This window comes from Urocampus carinirostris, chromosome 17 (assembly GCF_059441175.1).
Source record: "Urocampus carinirostris isolate Australia breed hairy pipefish chromosome 17, RoL_Ucar_1.0, whole genome shotgun sequence".
Classification (NCBI taxonomy): Eukaryota; Metazoa; Chordata; class Actinopteri; order Syngnathiformes; family Syngnathidae; genus Urocampus; species Urocampus carinirostris.
Window position 1 is genome coordinate 24,410,585 of NC_142365.1, and position 24,252 is coordinate 24,434,836.

General features: G+C 38.9%; 1 protein-coding gene across 1 annotated transcript in view; it reads left to right on the forward strand.

The window, feature by feature from the left end:
- Positions 1–9,299, forward strand: part of spns2 (SPNS lysolipid transporter 2, sphingosine-1-phosphate) — a 97,373-nt gene extending 88,074 nt beyond the window's left edge. The window contains exons 12-13 of the mRNA XM_088320975.1: positions 111–157; positions 7,796–9,299. Coding sequence (XP_088177101.1) covers positions 111–153 — 43 coding nt within the window. The 3' untranslated portion in view covers positions 154–157; positions 7,796–9,299. The remainder of the gene's footprint in view (positions 1–110; positions 158–7,795) is intronic.
- Positions 9,300–24,252: the final 14,953 nt, after the last annotated feature.

Below are 24,252 nucleotides of genomic sequence, written 5' to 3' on the forward strand. Positions count from 1 at the left end.
AAAATATAACTCTTTTCCTCGATTTAAAAAAAATAGTACCAGTACTTCACAGCCATGAACACCCCAAAAAATTGTGATATCTAAATTTGTATTTCTGCTTCTCTCTTTAGGTTGAGCCAACTATCCCGGCCCTCCGCTTCGGTAAAGGTGTGATCAGGTAATTATTATTTTTTTTTATCTGTCACTACCCAAATGAGTACCGTAAATTCCAGACAACAAGCTGCTAATTTTTATGCTATATTCTAAACACTGCGGCTTTTACAGTGTAGGTTATTTTACCTTTATTTTTTTTTGTGGTGCCACTAAGGAAAATGGCGCGGTGCTCTATTCCACAAAGCATGTTTAAGAATGTGGGAATACCTTTATATTTGCGCATGCGTCTTTCATTCAACTGTGCTCTGTGGTTCAGAATTTACGGTAATTTGATCATTCTTTAAGAAATAGGATGGCATAAAGGAGCAAATGTTCTTTGGCGTGAGGCCGTTTCCATTTATAATCCACTGACTTATTGCTTACAGTAGCATTGTGCATAGAGGCGGTTTAACATTCTTGGCGTGGTTCTTTGACCCGCTACTCAACATCTTATCAGGAGCAATGTTTGAGCCTCCTCAAGTTCCTGGACTTTTTTTTATCAGATGTACACACATGTTGCCCAAGCGCTCTAAATATTAACCAGAAGAGGAGGGGGACAAAAAGGTCTGCACGGTGGAACAATAAGGAGCAAATGTAGTCGCCGGCATAACAAGCATCAGTGCTTGACTCACTGATTACGATGAAATACGTCTTTTGGCAATTTTCAAAGGTTATCGTGTTCAACCAAAAGTTTCAAAAATGGTACGGCTTTCCAAAAATTCTTTTGCAGAGTTATCTATGATTACGCTCTGGAACTGATGTAAAACAATGTAAGCACACAAAGTTTATGCAAATAGCCATGGTTGCGGTTTCAGAGTTTTTACCTACCGGTTTCGTAGGTTTGGTTAAACATTGTTTTTCGTGCCGTGAGACCTTGTCTAGTGTGCCGCAGGAAATCATCCAATTTTATCTTTGTATTTGTATTCCTAAGTACCGTAAATTCCAAAAACATGCATTTCAGGTGAATTGGCCGGTCCAAATTGTCCCTAGGTGTGAATGAGCGAATGAGTTGTCTGTCCCTGTGTGCCCTGCGATTGACTGGCAACCAGTTCAGGGTGTCCCCTGCCCACTGCCCGGAGATGGCTGGGATGGGCTCCAGCCCCCCCGCGACCCTAATGAGGATAAGCGGTACGGCTAATGAGATGAGATGAGTACCGTAAATTCTGGACTATAGAGCGCACCTGATTATTAGCCGCACCCACCACTTTTAAGGTGATTTGCCACTTTTATACTTACACAAGCCGCACCCATGTATAAGCCGCGTGCGCCCACATTAATTCTTGCGACACCATCGCAAGATTAACTCAGACCAGGCTGTAAATTCCATGATTGTAACAACATAGATGGTACAGAATTCTGGAACCACAGTTGGCATCATATAAGGAAAATGATACCCGTAATTAAGGTATGATGCAGACTTGTTTATAGTAATCCAAGCAAACAAAGTGTATATTTCCAAAGTTAAGGGTGGGAAAAATATATATCCACTATTGTCCGTTGCGACAACAGACAGATCTACCGGTAACTCAGCTTTACCCCAATTCCCATCAGCCCGCGTTTGCTCCGCCCCTCCTTTTGATCCGTCCGTAGAACACATAACAGAATAAATCTCTAAAATAAATACATTACAAAAATATACAGTTGCAAATACATATTATACATGGTTACACATATTTACGAAGAAAGACGGTACACCGAGAGAGTTTTCAAAGCTTTAATAATAATAATACAACTTTCATCCCAAACCGTGCCTTTGAAAGGTACCAAGACGCTAGTAGGATCACGCTCGCAATGTATCAAACGTGCCTGTTACATAAAAGCATCCCGTAATTGTGAAAATCATGTAGGATCGTCCTCAACTACTTCTCATAACTATAGCTATTAAAGGTGTCTTCTTCATTATCGGAACGTATCTTAACTTAACAGCCTATGTATGCTTAAACTTAGAGGATGCAGTCTTGCTTGGTGCACATATTTACTGGTCTTAATTTTACTTTTCATACTTCAGCGCCGCTGGTGGCCGTTAGAAAAACTACATAAATTGGCCGCTTCACTGAATAAGCCGCAGGGCTGAACATTTGGGAAAAAAGAAGCGGCTTATAGTCCGGAATTTGAGGTGTATTTCTTTCTTCCAGTGATCAGCCAAGTAACTGTGACATTCATCCACATCAGTAGGTGGCAGCAGATCACAATATTTTTTTCTATATTTGAACACTGATGATCCGCCCATGAATTAGTACAGGGAAATATATTTCATAACATTTCTGGGTTTGATGATTCTGTAGATGGTAAGGCGCCCGCTTTGAGACTGGGAGGTCGGTGGTTCGCGCCCCGGCCGAGTCATTCCTAAGACTTAAAAAGTGGTCGGCGGCGCCCTCTGTTGGCTGCGGCTGCATCGGCTCGCTACAACGGGTCAGGTGCAATCGACATTTCGTTCTGTGTACATTGTTACACAGAATGACAATACAAGAAAATTATTATTATTATTAATATTATTTAAGACTGTTTAAGATAAATCAAATACTGTAAAAATCTTGCACATAATTTTGCAGATTTTAGTTATTATTTTCTTATTTTACGTAAATTATTATTATTTTACTTAATAAATAAAACCAGAGAAAAGTGAAAACGTAGTAAAATAAATAAATATTTACCCACTGGCAGACCATTTTTGCTCATTTTGAGATTTTTTTCTGGAAACTCAAGATTAAAAAATATATAAAACCTAGAAAGTATGTACATGCCGATCAATACATTAATTCTAGTTTTTCGCAGGGTTTGTGTTCCAATATAGTCAAAACCTGCAAAGTAGAAACCTTCATCAAGAACAACCCCTATTTACAGGTTCAAGCATAATTTTAAAAGAGAAAAGTACTGCACTTTTTTTTCCAAATACATCTTGTACTGGGCTGCACGGCGGCGCAGTGGTTAGCGCGTGTGCGGCACAGTTCTAAGGTCTCGGGAACCTCCTGTGTGGGTTCAAATCCAGCTACCGGACTTACTGTGCGGAGTTTGTATGTTCTCCCCGTGCTTGCGTGGGTTTCCTCCGGGCACTCCGGTTTCCTCCCACATTCCAAAGACATGCATTTCAGGTGGATTGGCCGGTCCAAAATTGTCCCTAGGTGTAAATGAGCGAGCGAGTTGTCTGTCTCTGTGTGCCCTGCGATTAGCTGGCAACCAGTTCAGGGTGTCCCCTGCACACTGCCCGATGATTGCTGGGATGGGCTCCAGCACCCCCGCGACTCTACAGAGGATAAGCGGTGCAGCTGATGAGATGAGATGAGACATCTTGTACTGTCAAATTATATTTTTAAAAGTAATCTTGCTGCTATAAAGGGACAGTCTGTGATATTTAGTGCCCCCAAGTGGTACAAACATTTTTTCATTCCATAAAGAAAACAACATTGATTTGAATATTCTGCAAAAATAAATGAACTATCACACTGATGCTAATTTTTTATCTAAAAAAAATCATAGGTTGAAAAAGTTGTATTTCTTTTACATAATGTAATCCATACCTAGAAGTCACTGCCATGTTTATCTTGCTGAGGTACTAGTTTACGTTTGCATTAGAAAATAAGGTACCATCTAGTGATCAAATATTACACACTGGGGCTTTAATGGTCAAATTTGGAACATGGTGTATGCTAAATTACCTCAGGTTTGAGTTTTTCCTTGCCCTCATGTAGGTTTTAGATCAGGGGATGGTGTAATAATAGTATATACCGTATTTTCCGCACTATAAGGCGCACCTAAAAACCTTTATTTTTTTCAAAAGCTGACCATGCGTCACACGTATTTGCGTCTTTGCAAGCTTTCGGAATGTTAAGGGGGTAATAAGTTTGACTGAACTATCTGACTGTTTTGTCGACGTTCCCATTGTAGCGCCTTATAATCCGGTGCGTAGTAAAATCCAAAAGAATAACCTACATAACACCTACTGTCAAAATAATGAGAAAAGCTTTACACTGTCAATTTAGACAAGCATGAAACAGGTTCTGAAAATTTATTTTTAAACGTTATCTCTGGGAAGTGTGCCTTGGTTTAAAAATTGTTGGAACACACTGGCTCATAAAGTAAATGGTCAAACTATTGGATGAGGGTGATAACTTAATTTGTTTTTAGTCTAAGACTAATTATTGGTTGCTTTGGAGCACATGGCCTGCTTGCCAAATCTGGCCTTCTACATCACTTAATGTGGCCAATGCTGAGAGAAGCACAAGAAAAAAAACGAGCTGCATCTCGTCAAACAATTACTTGCAGTTATAAAGCTGTCCACTGGATATCGCCAAAGCCAGGAACCACCCTCAAAGCAGCCACTGTAGCTGTATTTGTTGACTACCAGTATTCAACCAGTGATCATTGAGGAAATGTTGTTTTATTTAAAATCAAAGTCACAGACGCGCTTCTTTAAGGCAAACCCCCCAAAAATATTCCCCCCAAAAAACTGGTTGCAATGGTAATTGAACCCAGATCGCGACGAGAAGGGAGCTAGATCCTATCCACTAGTTTACAAGGGATACAGAACACATTTATTCACACATTCACTTTTATGTCATCATCATTAAACTATTTTAATCACAGTACCACTTAATTGATGTTATTATTGGATTGGCCCGGGAGAATATTACCAGACATTAAACCGGTTAGTGGTACAGAAAAGGTTGGGTACCACTGTAGTACAGTAAATCTATAGCCAACTCGCAAGGTCTTTACGAAGCACACAAGATTCTGAGCTGAATGAAGGGAAAACCATTGTGGGAAGTAATGCCGCCTTGAAAGTTATAAATGCATGGCCTGGTATGTTCAACAAACATTTATCACATACAACGCTTAGTTGAGCTATGAAAAAGTGAAAGAATTGTATGCCAATTTTTAATGACATTCTGTTTTCTCACATCTCTAACACTTGTATCTGCGACCATGACTAGAAAATTATGTGATAAGACCTATTGCCTTTTCTTACGTCATCTGTGTCCCTAATGGCCTGGTGGCGCTCTTACTGTTGCTATTTGGGTTTGATCCCTAAATATCAACTGATCAATAATTGTTTAAAATAATTTGCTAATTTGTTTTTTTTTGGAGTGCGCTTTACAGTCCAGAAAAAATGGCAACTTGGTAACTGGTAACTGAATTTGGTAAAACAAATCTACAAGGGCAAGAGACAAACTGAACAAATGCCCTTGATTCCTGGTGGGTAGAATCTAGGATGGCGTTGCGCCAAGCTCCCGGGCGCTAATGGCGTTTTAGCGACAGATGTAGGTTGTGGTAGCGAGTACACGGGTCGACAATAACAGACAAGAATAAACAGCAGGCCATGCCACCTCCTTTCTCATCGTTGCAATGGCACCTTGAAAAGACTGTTGTATTATCTCCAATAATGTATCTCCTGTGTATTCACCGAGATTTGAATGATAGGCAAATGGAGGATATTTTTTGGCGTAAAGGGAAAGTGCGTGCTATTTAGTGCCATCTATTGATCAATTACAAAAAAAACATACCAACCTAAATAAGAAGTATTAATACATAACTATCCTTCAACGCTCATTTTTTCCTATACAACAATCCCTCATTTTTCGCAGGGGTTGCCATCCAAAAAGGTCCTGCGTTACTCTAAACCCGTGAAGTGAAAACCTTTATTCATTCATTTATTTAATAAATAACCCATTATAAACTGAAACCAAAGAAGGAACACATTTTACAGGGGGATTTGTTAGACAAATAAAATTACTGTTCTTAATGATAAAAAAATAATAACTTTGGCGCTTTATCTCCTGACTGTATCGATTAAGGACACAATCTACTTGACTCTATATAATACGTTGTCGCCATCATGTGGACGTTATGGTAAACGGTATTACTTACCAGTCAACAACCCAAAATGTTAAGAGCCATACACTATTGGACCATAAAAAAACAACAACAAAATATGTCTGGAGGCACAAAACAAAAGGCTTATATAAGCCGTATATAAGACTTATACCGATGGAAACAGATACTGTATCTCTTTATATTAATTGAAAAGTGTAAAGAATGTGTCATGTTTGCCCTTTAACAGAAACTTTGTTTTTCCATTATCAAACATTTTTTAAAAATGTGTCACTAGAGAGTGGGAAAGAGACGCATGTGGTTCCAGAGCAATTTTAGCGGGTTCGAGAAGTATAACTTTGTTGGCGATAGAAAGCATCTTTCTCTGCCTTTGGGTGATTTTGTTGGTCCAGTGTGTTTTGTTGACATGATGGCTTTTAGAGTAAGTTGCAGTTGAAAAAAATTTGCACATACGTAGCTAACGTAGGTTTACGTATCTGTGGTACTCAGACCGCAACATGACTGACGCATAGGCAGAAAAAGGCAGAAAAGGGGCGGGGCGACTGTTTGGCCAATCAGAATGCAGAACACAATAAACCCTGAAGATCTGTGAAGCAGTGAAACTATGCAAATAAACTCTGATACAGCAAGGGATTACTGTATATGAATAATGTTGGCATAATCGTGAACTAATTACTCTGGAAGGGCGTCGTAAACGTTTCCAGACGTCACTGCGGTGTTTTGTATTTAGAGGGCATGCGTTGTTGAAAAAAGCTGCTCGCCGTCTTCTTCATGCCACCACGAAAAAAAAGAATACGCTGTAGTACGAAATTTACGGTATTTGAAATTTTAACAAATGCATGTGAGAAATATGTATTTTTTGACATAACGTGCGATTCACATAGAGGAATCTGACATTATTGTCTGCCATCTTGCTGCTACGGGTACTAAAAAAAATAAAAATCCTTACGGTAAAAGACTGGGAAAAATAATCAATAATAAATGTGCATTTGAAAAAAAAGCTTGTAATATCGAGAAGTTTGCATTTATTTGACATAACATAAGCCTCAACTGGAGGAAGCTGACATTATTGTCTGCCATTTTGCTGCGATGGGTACCCAGAAAAATATTTGTGAAAAGCTGGGGGGAAAAATAGAGAAAAAATGGTGGGTTTTTGTAACGTATAGTTTCCGTAGTTTTTATTTTTTTAGCACTCATTTTTTGTTGCACAACACAATACATCGACATATAGCGGCCAAATAGGACACACGGTGCCTTTAGATGCATAAAATAAATAGATAATTGAAATACCTGCCTTTTGGGTTTTTTATTGCATCCTGTCTTTTGTTGTGTAAATTCAGATATATTTTTTAGCATATTGGTAATGTCATTACTTTTAAATTCGATGTTACTTTAAATTCTAGGTGTATAGGAGCACTACATGGGGCAACTTTGTGTAATGACAAAGGAGGCGTTCTAGTTCCACCCATTCTAAAGAAAAATGGAACCAGCTATTTAAATGTTGTGGACATCGGGGACTAGAGTGGCAGACATTTATTTAGTAAATGGTCTGCATTTATACAGCACTGAAGACCTCCCAAAGCGCTTTAAAATGTGCTTCACACTTACCCATTCACACACACACTCACACACCAATAGCGGCCATTTATTTAGTAAAAACCTGTTTTTAATTACAATTTCATCCAAGTTTTTTTTTTGTTTACGTTTTTGTTTGGTGGGCCGAATAAAAACACATGTAGCCCCCGGGCCGTAGTTTGCCCACCCTTGTTGCTACAAATGTTATGGGAGCTTTGGAGCTGAGGACTCACACTAATCCCATAATGTCTCTCTTCAGGTGGCTAACTCGCGACGAGTGGAGACGGATTTTGTCCCTCGTGTCCTCGCCGTCCCGAGATGGAGGGAGCGCCTTGCACCTCCTTGAGATGGCAAGCTGGTGCCAAGCTGGTGCCAACCTGGTGCCAAGGTGCACAGCGCCGCCTACCCTTCGCCTACCGTCCTTTCTGACCTCCTGGTGCCATACTACTGAACGGCGCCCTCGTCTGCCCGTTTGCACCAAGTGCCATTGCCTCATCACATTCCTTCAGACCAGGGGTCTCAAACTTGCGGCCAGGGGGCCAAAATTGCACCCTGTGGGATGACAGTTGAGGCCCCCGCTTTAAAGTGTATTAAGCGCCCCCTGGTGGTAAAAAATAATATTCCTTTAAAAATCTTACATATTTTTTGCACTGAAAGGCGCATCCCTAAAAAAAGTATTTTGAGATATATTTTTCATACACAAGGCGACTGGACTATAAGGCGCATCAATATAAAACCACAGTAAGAGCTAGGGTTGCATAAAAAAATACATTTTAATTAAAATGATTGATTTCATAAAACATAAATGAACATTACGGCATCTTTGTTCACCACTGATTTTAATTTATCTATTTATAAATTGTTACTGTACAGTCCTTATTTAAAAGTAACCCCTTTTTCGCCAGCTAAACAGTTAGCAATGACTTTCTGAATACGCTATTTTTTTCTTTTGTTGCGGTTTATTCTGACGATAAGGTTGCCATAAATCTACAAACAAATTACAAAAAAGTCCTGTTAGCTTGCTAACTATACAGATACATTCTAAGCTAAGCTAAAACAAATTAACAACAATTCAAAGAAGAAAACGTTGTTTTGTACAAAACGGGACCACAATTGAAAAACTTAATTCGAGTAATTACAATATGTTTCCCTACATACAGACAATTATTGTTAAAAGCAAAGAAAAGGTGGAAATAAAATAAGATACAAATATGAAGTATTGGATAAAAAGCTCTCAAATAATTGAAATTTGGAGAAAGACAAACCAAAATTTTTTGTTGCACTTTGTTCTAATAAGAATCCCTTTCATCGTTTTTCTCCATTTTTTAAAAAAGGCCTCTTTTAACGATAGTTTATGTATTTTTTTCTTATTGTTCAAATAATGTGTTTTTGACGATGTCTATTATTTTCTTTTTACCTGATTTGGCCCAACCTCAACCAGACCCTATCTCCGGCGCCCCCTATGTCAATTGAGTTTGAGACCCCTGCTTCAGACTTCACACTGTTTACATTCGAACAGGAACGTCCACGCCATCCCGTCCACAGACCAAAGCAGACAACTCTCGGGAAACTGCAGTAGAAAAAACATAAAAAAACTGCAAGCGCTCGTCCGTCCGAGTCATTTGGGACGTGTTTACCGCAGTCTTCATCCGAGAACCAAAAAGTGTTCCCTTAAAGCGGCTCCTGGCTACAAAGCAAACAAGGTTTTTATCCCATAGAAGACCAAAAATGCCAAAATTACACATAGGAAGAAAATAAAAGTGATAAAAACAAAAAGAAAAATACAAATTTCAAATTTGCATATATATATATATATATATATATATATATATATATATATATATATATATATATATATATATATTAGAGAGAGAGAGAGAGTGGGAGAGAGAGAGAGAGAGAGATAATTCTAATATTTATTTTGCATTTATTTCCACTTTTTTTTGTTTTTAATGGATTTTTGTTTATTTTAATGGATTTATGCAATCATATATCTTATTTGGTGTTTTTATGCTCATTTATAATATTAATGTATTTGATTTTTGATCTCATACCTAGGCCTTTTGTTTCGCTTGATTTGATTTTTATTTTTGGCATTTTTGGTCCTTCAACGTTTGCCTCAAGCCTCTTCCAGATCGGCATTTGCTTCTGCTCAATATTTTTCACAATCTTTATTTTAATTCTATTTTTTATATTTTTAATGCGAGGTCTGTGCTAAAAATGGTTGCCTGGGATTGTTTCAATCTGGGTTTTACAAACAAAAACATCAAAAAAGTAACACTGGATTATATTTTATAATTTATGATATGTATTGTATATATGGTTTTCACCCCAAAACACATACTATTGTGACTTGGAGATGTATAAAGGGTTGTTTTAATGTAGATCAGGATGCAATACTTTTTTTTTTTTTAATGGAAGCTTTTGTTTTTCATCCACACTGCCTTATCAGTGAGCCGGCTTTCTTTGTCCCTGATGTTCGGTTTCGGATTTAAGGACAAAAAAAAAACGCACAGTGGTCCTTTCAAAAGGCAAGAGTTGAGTCCAGTCCACACTGGCTAAAATAACACAACTTGTCTTTATTCGCGTTATCTCATCCAGAAAAGAACCTTTGACATGGGCTGCAGTGCTGAAGGAAATGGAGATCCCAGACAGGAAAAGGAAATGTTCCACCAGAGAAGATAGGATTAGAAACCCCAAAACTAGCGCGTATCGACTCAAGATATGTCAGACCTGTTAAAATACATGTTTTGAGCTCTATAGCTGTCCATTATCGAGGAGCGATCCTGCCTATGCAGAAATAATAGTAGAACTAGATAAATACCTACGAATAGGAAAAATGAACCATGAATAAATCACATAAGAAATAAAAATATGACTTAAGGCAATGCAATTTACTCATACAATATGTTTTTTGTCATATATTTTTTAACTTATTTAATTCGGTATTTCGTCATGTATTTCAGAATGTGTTTTGTTGTTTATGTATTAGGCTAGGGTGTATTTTGTTATCTTTTTTTGTATATTTTGTCACAACAAAATGGTACTCAAAGGGGTGGGTCAAACTGGCGGGGCTTGTGACCAATAGTCAATTGGTTCATCACTGATTCACCAATAGGGGAAAAGCTCAGGCAGCCGGACCGCCTCCTCGTTTGAATAACATTTGGTCGTGACAATACACAACAAAAATACAGAAAAAAATGAATAATGGAATAAATACATGACAAAATAATTGGTCAAATAAATGCCGGACAAAATAAATGATAAAATACACGAAAATACATACAAAAGTCAGAATACATGACATAATGCATGATAAAATGAATAATGAAATAAATACATGATAAAATACACAACAAAATAAGTAATGAAATAAATACGAGACAAAATCAATGATGAAATACACTAAGTTACATGAATACATGATCAAATACAAGTCAGAATACATGACATAATGCACGATAAAATGAATACTGAAATAAATACAAGACAAAATAAATGATAAAATACATTAAAGTACATGAATACATGACAAAATGAATCATAAAATGAATAAATGACAAAATACACAACAAAATAAGTAATAAAATCAATACGAGACAAAATAAACAATAAAATACTACAAAGAACATGAATACATGACAAAATGAATCATGTAATGAATAAATGACGAAATACACAACAAAATACATTACAAAACAAATAACAAAATAAATAAATGACAAAATATACAAAGAAATACATGACAAAACAAGTAATAAAATAAATACAAAACAAAATCAATAATAAAATACACCAAAGTACATGAATACACGACCAAAATGAATCATGAAATAAATAAATGACAAAACACACAACAAAATAAGTAATAAAATCAATACGAGACAAAAGAAACGATAAAATACTCCAAAGTGCATGAATACATGACAAAATACACAACAAAATACATTACAAAAAAAATAACACAATAAATAAATGACAAAATATACAAAGAAATACATGACAAAATAAAAAGCAGAATAAATAAATAACAAAATGCATAAATAAATGGGTAAATTGTATTTATGTCATTGTCTATGTATTTATAGACACACAATAAATTACACAATGCATTTATGTCATATATTTAGGTACTATGTAATTTATATCCCATATCCTTGTAGGTATTTATGCATTGATTCTCCATATTTCAAGGCAGAAAATGAAAAAAATACATGATTTAATCTACATATGGCAGCAAATACCAACTTTTTCCAAAAACTTGAAGGCCACATATTTTTAAAAAGGACATGCAGGAAAGCCCATTTTTAAAGGCTCGCTGTGGAAACGGATGAGTCCAGTTTGGTGGAGGAACAAAAGCGCCATTTTCGCGAGAATCCTCGTAGCGCTGAAATGATGCAGGCCATGAAAAGTGTGTTCACGGCGCCGGACAATTAGCTTTAGCTTCTCTCTGTGGAGCGCGCTGAATGTGAATGTGTCCGATCTGATGCATTTACAGTGCCTTGCAAAAGTATTGACCCCCTTCAAACAAAGAGATTAAAAAAAAAATCAAAATATTTTCTAAGAATCAACATCATGTGAGACAATCCCCAAGTGAAACTTCTTGTGTTTCCAATGAAAAAAAAACAGAAGAAGTGTTGCAAAATGATTGCCCCCTATTGAGTTAATACAACCTCATTTTGCTGCGATCATGGCCAGAAGTCTTTTTTGGGTATGTCTCAAGTTTTGCATATTTTGATACGGAAATATTTGGTCATTCTTTCTTACAAAACAGCTCAAGTTCTTTAAGGTTTGATGGTGTTTGTCTGTGCACAGTATTTTTCAGATCTTTATGCAAATGAGGTATAGGATTGAGGTCTGGGCTTTGGCTTGGCCACTCTTTCATATTTAGTTTTAAACCATTCCATTGTTGATTTTCCTTTATGCTTCGAGTAATTTTCATGTGGAAGGTGAACCAGCGCCCCATTCTCAGGTCTCTTGCAGACTCCAATACATTTTCTGCCAGAATTGCCCTGTTCTTGGCTCCATCCATCTTCTCATTAACTCTAACTATCTTCCCCGTCCCTGCTGAAGAAAAGCAACTCCAGAACATGATACTGCCACCACCAAGTTAGACAGCAGGGATGGTATTTTTAGAGTGATGTGCAGTGTTACTTTAACGCCAAACGTAACTCTATACATTCATCCCAAAAGGTTCAAATTTGGTCAAATCTCACCAGAGAACCTTGTTCCGCATGTTATTTGTGTCTCCCATGTGGCTTCTTGCAAACGCCAGACATGCATTTTTATGGTATTCTTGCAGAAAGGGCTTTCTTCTTGCCACTCTTCCATGAAGGTCAAATTATGCCGAGTGCAACTAATTGTTGTCTTACAGATTTTCCCACTTTAGCTATGCATGAATACAAGTCATCCAATTTGATCATTGACCTCTTGGTTGCTTCTCTGATTAGCCTTTTTTCCTTGTTTGGGCCAAATGTTTAGAAGAAAGGCCAGGTATTGATCGGTTTGCAGTGGTTTTATACTCTCTCCACTTTTATATTATTGCCCACACAATACTTAAGAGCCGTTTACATTTTGAGCAATTAGTCATTTAGGTATACATCGGATTATCCAGAAGTCATCATAGATTAGTTGGCTGAGCTGAGCGAACAAGGTGCCAATATTTTTCAGTTTTTTAAATTGTGAATACAATAAATGATGTTAAAATAATTTAGTTCCACTTCAAGATTGTGTCTCACATGTCGTTGATTCTAAGAAAACAAGTTTTTTAGCTTTGAGTTCGAAGCCTAAAATGTGGCAATATGACAAAAAGTCCTTGGGCGGCAACTTTTGCAAGGCATTGTATATACTTGCATCCTCTTAATGAACTAAGCTTCTTATCTTCCTGACACTTTTTTGTATTTGCAAATGTTTTATGAACTATATCAAATTATACGATATATCAAATGTGCAGCAATCGTAATATATTGAAATGTGATGGCTTGGATGCAATGTATTTATTTGTTTACCGTAACGATGAATAATCTGCAAAGGGAATTGTTTAGTTAGTGTAAATCAAAACACGGCGTTATTGAGTTTTGTATGGAAGTGAAGACTGTGCGGAAAACCTCTCGTACTGGTATATACAATCGAACATGTTTGCCAACATTTGTTAAAGGGACAGTGTGTATTATTTGACTACGAGATGTCACTGTATTGTGAAATGCAACCGAAAATGAGTGCTAACAAGCACAAGGAAGAACACAAACTACAGAGACTCAAAATGACCAAACCGCACCAATTTCTTTCTCTTTTTTTGCCCAGCTTTTCATAAGCATTTTGGTTCTTGTGGGTACTTTTAGTTGGAAGACAGTCCTGGAAGCTCTCTCCTGGGGAGCCTCATGTTAAGAAAAATAAATGCAAAGGTCTATATATTTTTTTAAATACAAGTTTATATTACAATGCAGAGGTCGGCTACAAGCAGCTCTGGAGTCACATGCGGCTCTTTGGCTCTCTGTACTGGCATTCTGGCGCTTTTTTAGAAATGTTTGATAATGAAAAATTATATGTTTTTTGTAGGACAAACATGACACTAACAGTCTTAATGTTTTTCAATAAATAAAGATGTATACAATATATGTTAGAGGTAAAAAAAAAATTCCAGCCCGATCCCGGCGGGTATTAAACCCCGACCCAGCCTGAATCTGACCAATTAACTCGATTTAAGGAAACAAGGCTAACCCTAAATTTTATATTTTATTTGTGAGGGCTCAGAAGGACGCGTGGGGAATTTTGCCCGAATTACTCAGTCGGGCTGTGGCTGGGATCTGGTCTTAAACCTTACCTCTCTACTTTTTGAGGGGTGTTTTGATTGTTTTTTGGGGGGTCTAATATGGCTCTTCCAACATTTTGGATTGCCAACCACAGAAAGCATGTGAATTTTTGCCTATTCTGCAAATCAACATTTGGGGTTTTTTATGGATTAAGTATTTTTAACCACAAAAGGGGCCTTAAATAATGCACAATGTCCCTTTGACATGATTTGGTTGTAAAGGTGTTCTATTATTTTAGGATTTGAATCACATATATGTTTGTATGTATTTGCAAATGTGTCTAAACATATCAGCTAGAACGTTGAAATGCAAAGCATTTAAACAATGTTCATACAAATATATTTGCGAATTATGCCAGTTCAAAATGTATATGTACAGTTCCAACCTTCCATACTTAGTTTATCCACATATGCTTGTTCTTCTTTTGTTTATCTTGAAAAAAACATTTTTTTGATTTCACTACCCTATCTCTTATATTTTACACACAAATGTTTTTTGTTAGATAAAGAACTTGTTGAACCATTTTGCACATTAATGTTCAGGGATTTTTTTTCTCCCCAACAATAGCGTAGCATCCATGACTCCGCCATGACTGGATTTGCCAAATTTCGCCTATTTAGCACCAATCTTTAATCAATTGTCTCGTAGGTGTATGTAAATCATCATTGAGGTGATGTGTTGAGATGCACACGTTCTTGTTATACAAGAATCTTGTATATAAAGAATTCTGCTCCCTTTCTGGCATTTGAGCAGAAATCGGGAGGTTATTTTTATTTTCACGCTGGTTGATCCGAGGCAAGTCCGAACTGATAATATTCGAAAACTGAACTGTGATGCTCCCGTCAGGGGTCGGACTGATATGTAAATGTATGTCATTCAAATAAAGCTACGATATATAATCACCTCACATTTTCTCTGTGGTGTGGCGTGACTTGTTGTATTTATATTGTTTCCAAAAGCCAAAACGGGGTAAGAGATTAACAAAATGGAAAACAGTGTAAGAAAATGAAACATTTGGAAAATACACTGAAAGGGAAAGAAGGAAGGAAGGAAGGAAGGAAGGAAGGAAGGAAGGAAGGAAGGAAGGAAGGAAGGAAGGAAGGAAGGAAGGAAGGAAGGAGAAGGAAGGAAGGAAGGAAGGAAGGAAGGAAGGAAGGAAGGAAGGACGGAAGGAAGGAAGGAACACACTGACAGAGGCAGGGTGTAAAGGAGAGAGCGAAAAGGGAAGGACGGAATGAAGCGAGGAAGGATGAGAAGCTGGGATGGGGCGAGAGAGCAAGGGTGGTAGGGTGGGTGTGAGGAAAGAAAGAACACACATACAGAGGGATGGTTGGGAGGGAGCATGGGAAGGTGTATAGAAGGAAGGAAGGAAGGAAGGAAGACAGGAACGAAAGAAGGGGGGAGGAAGGAAGGAATGAAGGAAGGAAGGAAGGAAGGAAGGAAGGAAGGAAGGAAGGAAGGAAGGAAGGAAGGAAGGAAGGAAGGAAGGAAGGAAGGAACGAACGAACGAATGAACAAACAAATAAAGGAACAGACGAACAAGAAAACAAACGAAGAAACGGACCAACGACAGAACGAAGGAATGAATTAGAATTGGAAAGTAACGCAGAAGGCCATTGAGGAGGTAAGCAAGTAATGAAGGAAGAAGGAGTGAAGAATAAAGGAATAAATGGAGGGATAAAAAAACGAACATAACTTGATTCTTTTCATCAGGCTCTGGAGATCCTTCTCTGCCCCTTTCGAGCCTGTTTTGGATGTTTCACTCCTCCATCACACCTAACTCAAATACGCAGCTGATAACACATTTCCATTAAAACAAACTTCTAATTATAAAAGTGGGATGTCTTATCTGAATGCTACAAACCACATTTTTATTTTTCTAGCCCAGCCACAACAGAACTTCAAGTGCAGCATCACGCCGCTTGACCTAGCTGACAAATGACTTCTTACATCATTTGGACACAGTCAGCAGTGTTGGGTGCGTTACTGAAAATCAGTAATTAGTTACAGTAAACAGTTCATTTTAGAAGAAGTTCCGTCGGCACACTTTTACCGTAAATTCTATGGTCACGTTTGCCCCAATGATTTTCTGCTAGTTTGCTGTTCCCATATAAGCTATGGCCTCATATGCATGCGCTACCATTCCCACTGGTAACTCACAACCTTATAGACTCATATAAGATGACTCCTTAAGTTCAGTAATTGATTTTATAGTTGTGAATGCAGATTATATGTTAGTATATAAGGTAGGGAGAATATATCCATAAGGAGAAATTCAGCGGCATTTTACTCTATTCTTGAGACAGCACCTCCACATGTCATGATGTAGTTGGACCCAAATGCGGAGAAGCTGGAGACAGGTGTGCTTAACCAGGGATGATATTTATAACAAATACAAGGAACAACAATCAAAAACAAACTAGCTCTTAAAACTAAAAGTGTGTCCAAACCATAAATAAACAAAAAACAAACCTGACACGGTACGGTATCAGCAAATGGGAAGAAAGTGGTGTAGAACGGTAATGACCCAAACAAAAATGGAGTCCAATAAGAAGGGCTAGGATGATTAGTGACAGGTGTGTGGCGATTTGACAGAACTGTGCCCACTTCCAAACCTGATTGGGGCGCCCTAAGGGGAAAGGTAGTGCACCAGATCAAGAGATCGCCTCCCCTTCAAGGGCCAGATGCTAAACCGAACATAAAGAAGAAAAACAAAAAGACGGAGGTTGCATCAATCAAAAAGACCTATGCTGGAACAGGGTACGCTGAAAAAGGGCCAAAAGCAGTCAAGGTCTTCTCTTCACACCGCAAGGACAGTGACCTTCTTGCCACCAGGACTTGGGCAGTCAAAGGTTTTCGTCCTTCCCGCTGAAGCAAGGACCAATCGAGGGTCTTCAGCTTTCCCCGTTGAAACAAGAACCAGTCAAGGGTCTTTGTTTTTCCCTGCTGAAACAGGGAACAGATGCGGCCAGGCGACCTACACCGCGCTGCCAGGACAACAACCCTCTCTCCGCCAGGACAGGGACCAGAAGCCACCGAGGAACAGGAAAAAAAGGGTCAAATGAGATGAACGCTTCCCACTGGGTTCTTGGGTGGTCAGGTCATTCTGTCATGATGTCAAAAGTGGGCCCAAATGCGTAGAACCCGGAGGCAGATGTGCTAAACAAGGAATGATATTTATAAACCAAAAACAGGAACAACAAACTAAAACAAACCAGGTTTTAAAACTGAAAAAGTGTCTGAACCATGAACAAAAACCAAACCTGACATGACAATGGAATTGCAATGACCTAACAAAGAATGGAGCCCAAACAGTCATATAAGAAGACCTAAGATAATTAGGGAGAACCGTGGAGATCCGACACTCCTATGGCCAGTTCCAAACCTGATTGTGGTCCTCTGGGGGAAGGCAGCGCAACAGATCGTGGCCCCATAACTATTCAGTAGTACTTTGTAGGTTATTTTTAGGAGCCCGCCCTTCTAATCTCGTCAATTTGAGGGTTGCATGTTAGAATAGAATAGAATAGTCTTTGGTGTCATTGATATCAACATGGTGAAACATTGTATGTAATGAGATTAGAAATGGCATTCCAGGGTAAACATGTAAGAAAAACTTTAAAGATAAATATAAGATAAAGAACTGATGGAATAAATAGGCAGAATATTTACAGCATAGTGCTTAGAGACTGGCCCAAATTATAATAAAGGTGCAATACAAAAATAGTGCAACATAAATTTACAAATAAGTCACAAGATATAAATTTTCACAGTTTTGGACGCTTGCTTAAGGTGGAGATGGCCCTGGGGAAGCAAATGTCTCTAAGCGTGTTAGTCCTTGTTTTAATCCCTTAACAATCATGCAAAATTTTCCGAAAATGTCAATTTTCAAGACATACCCAAAGTAAATTGAATGCTGTTCTTGAACCGTTTAGAGAATCTGGAAAGTTTGCGTCTCTTTTGAAAGGTAACACTCTATTGTTTTGCCCCAAATGAAATAATCACTGTAACATTGGGTAATCTAAGTTGGAAAACTCTGAAATATTTGTTTATTCATACCTGAATTTTTTCATTGCTATCACATGCATTCAAAGCATGGGTATCTTAAAACCAGCTGGGACAATAGACAAAAGTCTTACTTGGTCCCTGGTCAAATGTGATCAAAATCTAAAAAACTAAACATTGTATTTTACACATTTTTCTAAGAGTTTGTCAAAGCATTTGCAAAAGTGGCCATTTGGAGACGACCAGTTTACAGCTCTAAAACCTCTGCAACTGTGTATTTTACTTTTTATACATTGTGAAAGAGTTGTAAAGGTTTGACTTCTCTTTCCAGAACTAATTCACTGATTGTACACAAGAGTGCATGATAATAGCGTGTAAAAATGGATCCTGAGTTCCATTGCTCAAGTTTATTTTTGGCTCAGATTTGAATACACATTTTAAATATGAATAAACATATGGTGGGAAGTTCATTGACTAACCAATGTATCAGTCATCATTTGAATCTGTCACTCCTGGCTGAAGATTTCTGAAGCCTTGATATGTTTTCACAGGGTAAGGACCGTGGAAAAAAGCTTGCAATCGGCCGAGAGTGGTGTCAACAGCCATTTTTAAATCAATTTCCGGTTTGTGTACTTTCAAACTATACAGATTACAACAAGGATTGTCAAACGATGCTGGAATGCTTTCAGGCGGATTTTTTTTTAATCCGTCGGCATTATCGTGTGTTTTGGAGCCAATATTTTACACGATTGGATTCACTGCATTGTCCTGAATGTAACAAGACCATGTATGTGGATAATCCTTTCAAGAGCTGACTACCAGGGGACATTATTGGTGAGCTAAGCCTGTTTTTTTTTTTTTTTTCGGGTATATTTATTTTAGACTGATCGTGATGTTTCTCTGATGAGTATATTTTGAAATGGTCATCCTATCATGAATCCCAAGAGTATACGCTTTCCAATGATATTTGACATGCTATATTTCAGTGACTGGTGACATTGTAAAGGCACGTCTTTGTTTTTCAACAGTCTGAAGGCCTCTTGGGGTTAAGGGACCTGTAGCGCCTACCAAAGGGCAACAGGTCAAAGAGGTGATGGCTGGGGTGAGAAGAGTCCTTATAATATTAACCGCCATGCTGCGGTATTCCGGCAATGTCCTCCAGACTGGGCCAAGAGCAGCCAATGGTCTTACGGGCTGTGTTGATTACTCTCTGTATTGTTTTCCTGTGTGCTGGCATATTCCCAGAAAACAACAATGTGGCTTTGTAGAAGGACACAGCAGCTTCTGTTCCAGATTGTTCCTCTTGAGAAACCTGAGCGAAGTCGGAACATTTTGTAATCAGAGGACTTTGTAATTCATGATCTGCTTTTAATGCACTTGACTTGATACATTTTATTAGTAAGGCGTTTTAGTATTAGTTGATTGGTTGGTTGCTTGGTTGGTTGCTTAGGTGGTTGCTTGGTTGGTTGCTTGGTTGGTTGGGTGATGTGTTGGTTGGTTGGTTGGTTGGTTGGTTGGTTGGTTGGTTGGTTGGTTGGTTGGTTGGTTGGTTGGTTGGTTGGTTGGTTGGTTGGTTGGTTGGTTGGTTGGTTGGTTGGTTGGTTGGTTGGATCCCTTAACCTCTAGGGTTGTAAGGGGCACCATTTCCTGTGGTGCATCTTGGGCAAGTACAACCAGGTGGCGCCCATCCCCCTCCAGGTTCAACAAATGTCTCAACCCGGTCTTGTGACCTAAGGAACTAGTAACGTGTTAATCTTAACACCGGCAGTCAGGAAAGCCTCAGAAGTCAAGGAATCTCCTGGACTCTCAGCTGAAGCGCTCTATGTCTCCACGCTCATGATCAGGGACCGGCTCAATTCACACAAACGTGTGGATGACGGGGTCGCGCCGTCACAGTTAAGTATACGCTTCATCAGTGACAAAACACAAGTCGGATGGCGGTTGTCGGACTCTCTTATTAGACGGCGCTGCGTTTCGAATGCGCCGGAGAAGATTACATGGCGGCCACAGGAAGCGGAGAATGGCCGCTTGGTCAAAGCGAGACAGACACGCGGACACGCCCTTTCCCACACTCGGGAAAAGACCTAGCCCAAGTCGAGACGCTCGCATCACAAACGCTGACAGGAAGGGGGCATGTGTCATTAGTGAACAAATTGAATCGATGAGCCGACTCTTTGAAGTGAACAGGAGACGGCTCCTCACCTGTCGAGAGGCGGCTCCTTTTGAGACCTTTTTTATTTGTTTGTCTTTCTTTTTTTCTTTTTTTCTTGCTTTCATTTTCTATTTTTCCCCCTTTTTCTCTCTTCTTCTTTGCTCTCTTTTGCTCTACTTTCTTTCTTTGTTTCTTTGTTTCTCTGTTTCTTCTTATCTTTCATTCTTTCCTTCTTTCCTTCTTTCCTTCTTTCCTTCTTTCCTTTTTTCCTTCTTTCCTTTTTTCCTTTTTTCCTTTTTTCCTTTTTTCCTTTTTTCCTTTTTTCCTTTTTTCCTTCTTTCCTTCTTTCCTTCTTTCCTTCTTTCCTTCTTTCCTTCTTTCTTTTTCTCTTGCTTTCACTTTTCATCTTTCTCATTCTCTCTGTCTCATTATCCCTCTATTTTCCTCTCTCTTCCTTTTTCACTTTCTTTCTGGTTTTATCTCTTTTTCTCTTTCTCTTTCTCTTTTGTTTATTTCTCCATCCGTCTCTGTTTCTCTCCCTCTCTTTCCCTCTTTCAATCTTTTTTTTCTTTTGAGATTATTTTGCCCCCTCTCTCTTTTTCTCTCTTTCTTTTTGTATATTTCTATTTCTTTTCTATCACTCTCATTCTCTCTGTGTATTTCTTTCTATATTTCGCTGTTTCCCGCTTTGGAGGCGCACATTATTGGTCAGTACGCGTGGTATCATCTTTGACTCTCTGTGTCTATGACTATGAGTGGTCATTTTATTAGTAGAATTTTGGTACCCTTGGGTTTCCATAAAGCAAAGGGAGGAAACATATACGTTCAGTTAGTACAGAATCGACTCAAGAGAGAAATAAAGTAGGCAAAAAAGAAATTTGGGGAGCCAAAAAGTACTGCTATTTTTAGTGAGCCGAGCTGAAAGAGCCGGGTCTCTAAAAAGGGCGGGGATTCCCTTCACTAACAGGAAGGGACAGGGCGTCGACAGGAAAGGGTAATGGGGGAGGGCGTACATGATATGGGGGTGATGGGCAGGTTAAAAGTCGCCGCTTTGAGAACAATTTATCAAAGGGAAGTGGCCTGAATTTAAAATCAGAACTAATTTCAAATGATTTCTAAAATGAATAAGCAATTTTTTTTTAAAAACTAAAGGGAAACTGTAACATTTGACCACTGGTGAAGTGCAACCAAAAACGAGTGCTGAAAACCAAAGTAATGAGCCTCAAAGTGACGAAACTGCAGAATCCTAATTTTATTTTTATTTTTTTCCCACACTTTTGGAGGTTTTTGGGTCCCTGTAGCAGCAAAAAGGCGGACAATTATGTCAGCTGCCTGTACATGCTAACTTCTCGTCCTGTTAGTAATTTTTTTTAAATGCACATTTCTGCGAAAGTTCATGATTTATTTTCTACTATTTTGAATGAATTATGTTATTTTACCACTCGGAGGCACTTAATAATTCTAATGTATCTTTAAAGGGACCCTGTTTAATATTTGACTGCAACATGTCACTGTATTGTGTTGAGTAACCAAAAACGAGTGCTACAAAGCTCACGGAAGTATACAAACTATAGAGGCTAAAGGTGACCTAACCGCACCATTTTTCTTCTCATTCTTATGCCCAGCCTTCTTGAAGTTTTGGGGTTATCCGCGGGGGCAAGATGTAGGACAATTAGATCAGCTCCCTTTATGTGAGGCTCATTTTATGTGCCTCCACTGACCACACATCACTGTAACTGGAAACTAGAGTGATGCCCAGGCACCTTAAATCAGGCGATGGCTGGCCTGAGGATTTTTAAGATCTTCCTGAATGGCTGGTATAGTTTATTTTCAATTTCTTCCTCTTTTATCGTTGATCAGCACTTCTTTAACCTTCTGTAAAATGTTAACCATCAACGGCGTTAGCTAACAATGTCACAATGTCATTCTAGGAGCTAACGTTGTCCTTTTAAAGCCGTTGTCTCGCAGCCCACATGAAGATAAAAGCTTAAGTAACGAGACAAAAACAAGAAGTGATGCTTCGGCCCTTGGCGGTGGTCCTCTTGGAAGACGTCACCCCTCAACCGCCCTGGAGCTTGTTGCGAACATCACACTGATGTCTCATCATGCCCATCAGCAGAGACCTTATCGAGGCCCTCAATTGATTTACATGCTTACAGACACGGACATTATACGGGCTGACAAGTGCGGTTATAACATAGTAACAACCTTGTGTAAGGTAATCAACTCTGGGACAGCATCCTTTTCACCCCTGTCTGTGTTCGCCCACAAGAAATTGATAACTGTTTTCAATGTCAAAATGTATAAAATGATGTAAAAACATGTGCATTATGTCATATGATTGGTTTATCATATTATTTAAAGTAATTCAATTATATGGTCAAAGCTGCGCATGAAGGTTAGTCCGATGTTATCACTCATCTGTGAAACAAAGGACATTCAGGGGTCAGTAGCCGGGACAGGAGAGTAAAAAACGCAGTTGGGATCGGAAACGAGTCGAAAGCCAGGAGAGGAGAGTAGACATGGTCAGGATCGGGTGTAAGCCGGAAAACAGTCGGGAGCAAAAACAGGTAGGAGTCAGGGTCGAAAAAAGCTTGCCTAGAGTAAACTGAGGTTCGAAGATGGACTGACAACAGGTGACAGATAGACGTGGGTTTAAATAGTGACCGGGAGCCAATCACAGTCCGGGGCAGTTGGCAACAAAGGAGCGGGCAGATTAGCATCACATCGGTAATCATGACAAGGACAAAGAAAGAGAAAGGGAGAGAGAGAGAGAGAGAGAGAGAGAGAGAGAGAGAGAGAGAGAGAGAGAGAGAGAGAGAGAGAGAGAGAGAGAGAGAGAGAGAGAAATACAAGTACAGCATTTGTAGGAGGCACCTAGCTTTGGCAGCATCAAGTGGACATATTTCCACCCGCATCTCGAGAGAAAACGTGAGAAACAACCAAGATAGAAAGAGAAATAGTGAGAGGGGGAAAGAAAAAAATAGAAAAAGAAAGAAATTCAAAGAGAAATAGAAAGAAAGAAAGAGAGAAGGAGAGAAAGAGAGAAGGGGAGAAAGAGAGAAGGGCAAAGCAAGAGAGAGGGATAATGAGAAAAAATGAAAAAAGGAAGAGAGAGCAAAATAAGGTAAACAGACACAGAGAGAGAAAGAGACAAAGAGGAACAAAGAAAGAGAAAAAGAGAAACAGAGAGAGTCTCTTACACTCTCGAGCGAGAGATAGTGAGATAAAAGGGGAGGAAAGAGATAGATAGAGAGAGAGAGAGAGAGAGAGAGAGAGAGAGAGAGAGAGAGAGAGAGAGAGAGAGAGAGAGAGAGAGAGAGAGAGAGAGAGAGAAATACAAGTACAGCATTTGTGAGAGGCACCTAGCTTTGGCAACATCAAGTGGACATACAGTATTTCAACCTGCATCTCGTTCTTCTCATGCGATTCCCCCAGTGTTGTCTCACAGGCCGGGTTCAATCCCTGATACGTTCCACGGGCCGTATTCCTGACACCCCTGGCCTAAAATTAGCATAAAGATGCTAACCTATAATCGCAAAAAGTGCCCCACTGGACAAAGAAATGACCCACGGGTGGTCGGCAGCCAACCAGGGCTTCAATGCACTGCATCCAGTGATCCAGGTCCCGACCAGGCCTCCAGACTTGAGGATTCTGCACTGCAGACTCCCACCTGAACCCTCTGGACTGGCGTCAACCATCATGACTTCTTCCCACTAAAACCAAAGATTACCCAATGGTTACAAGGTA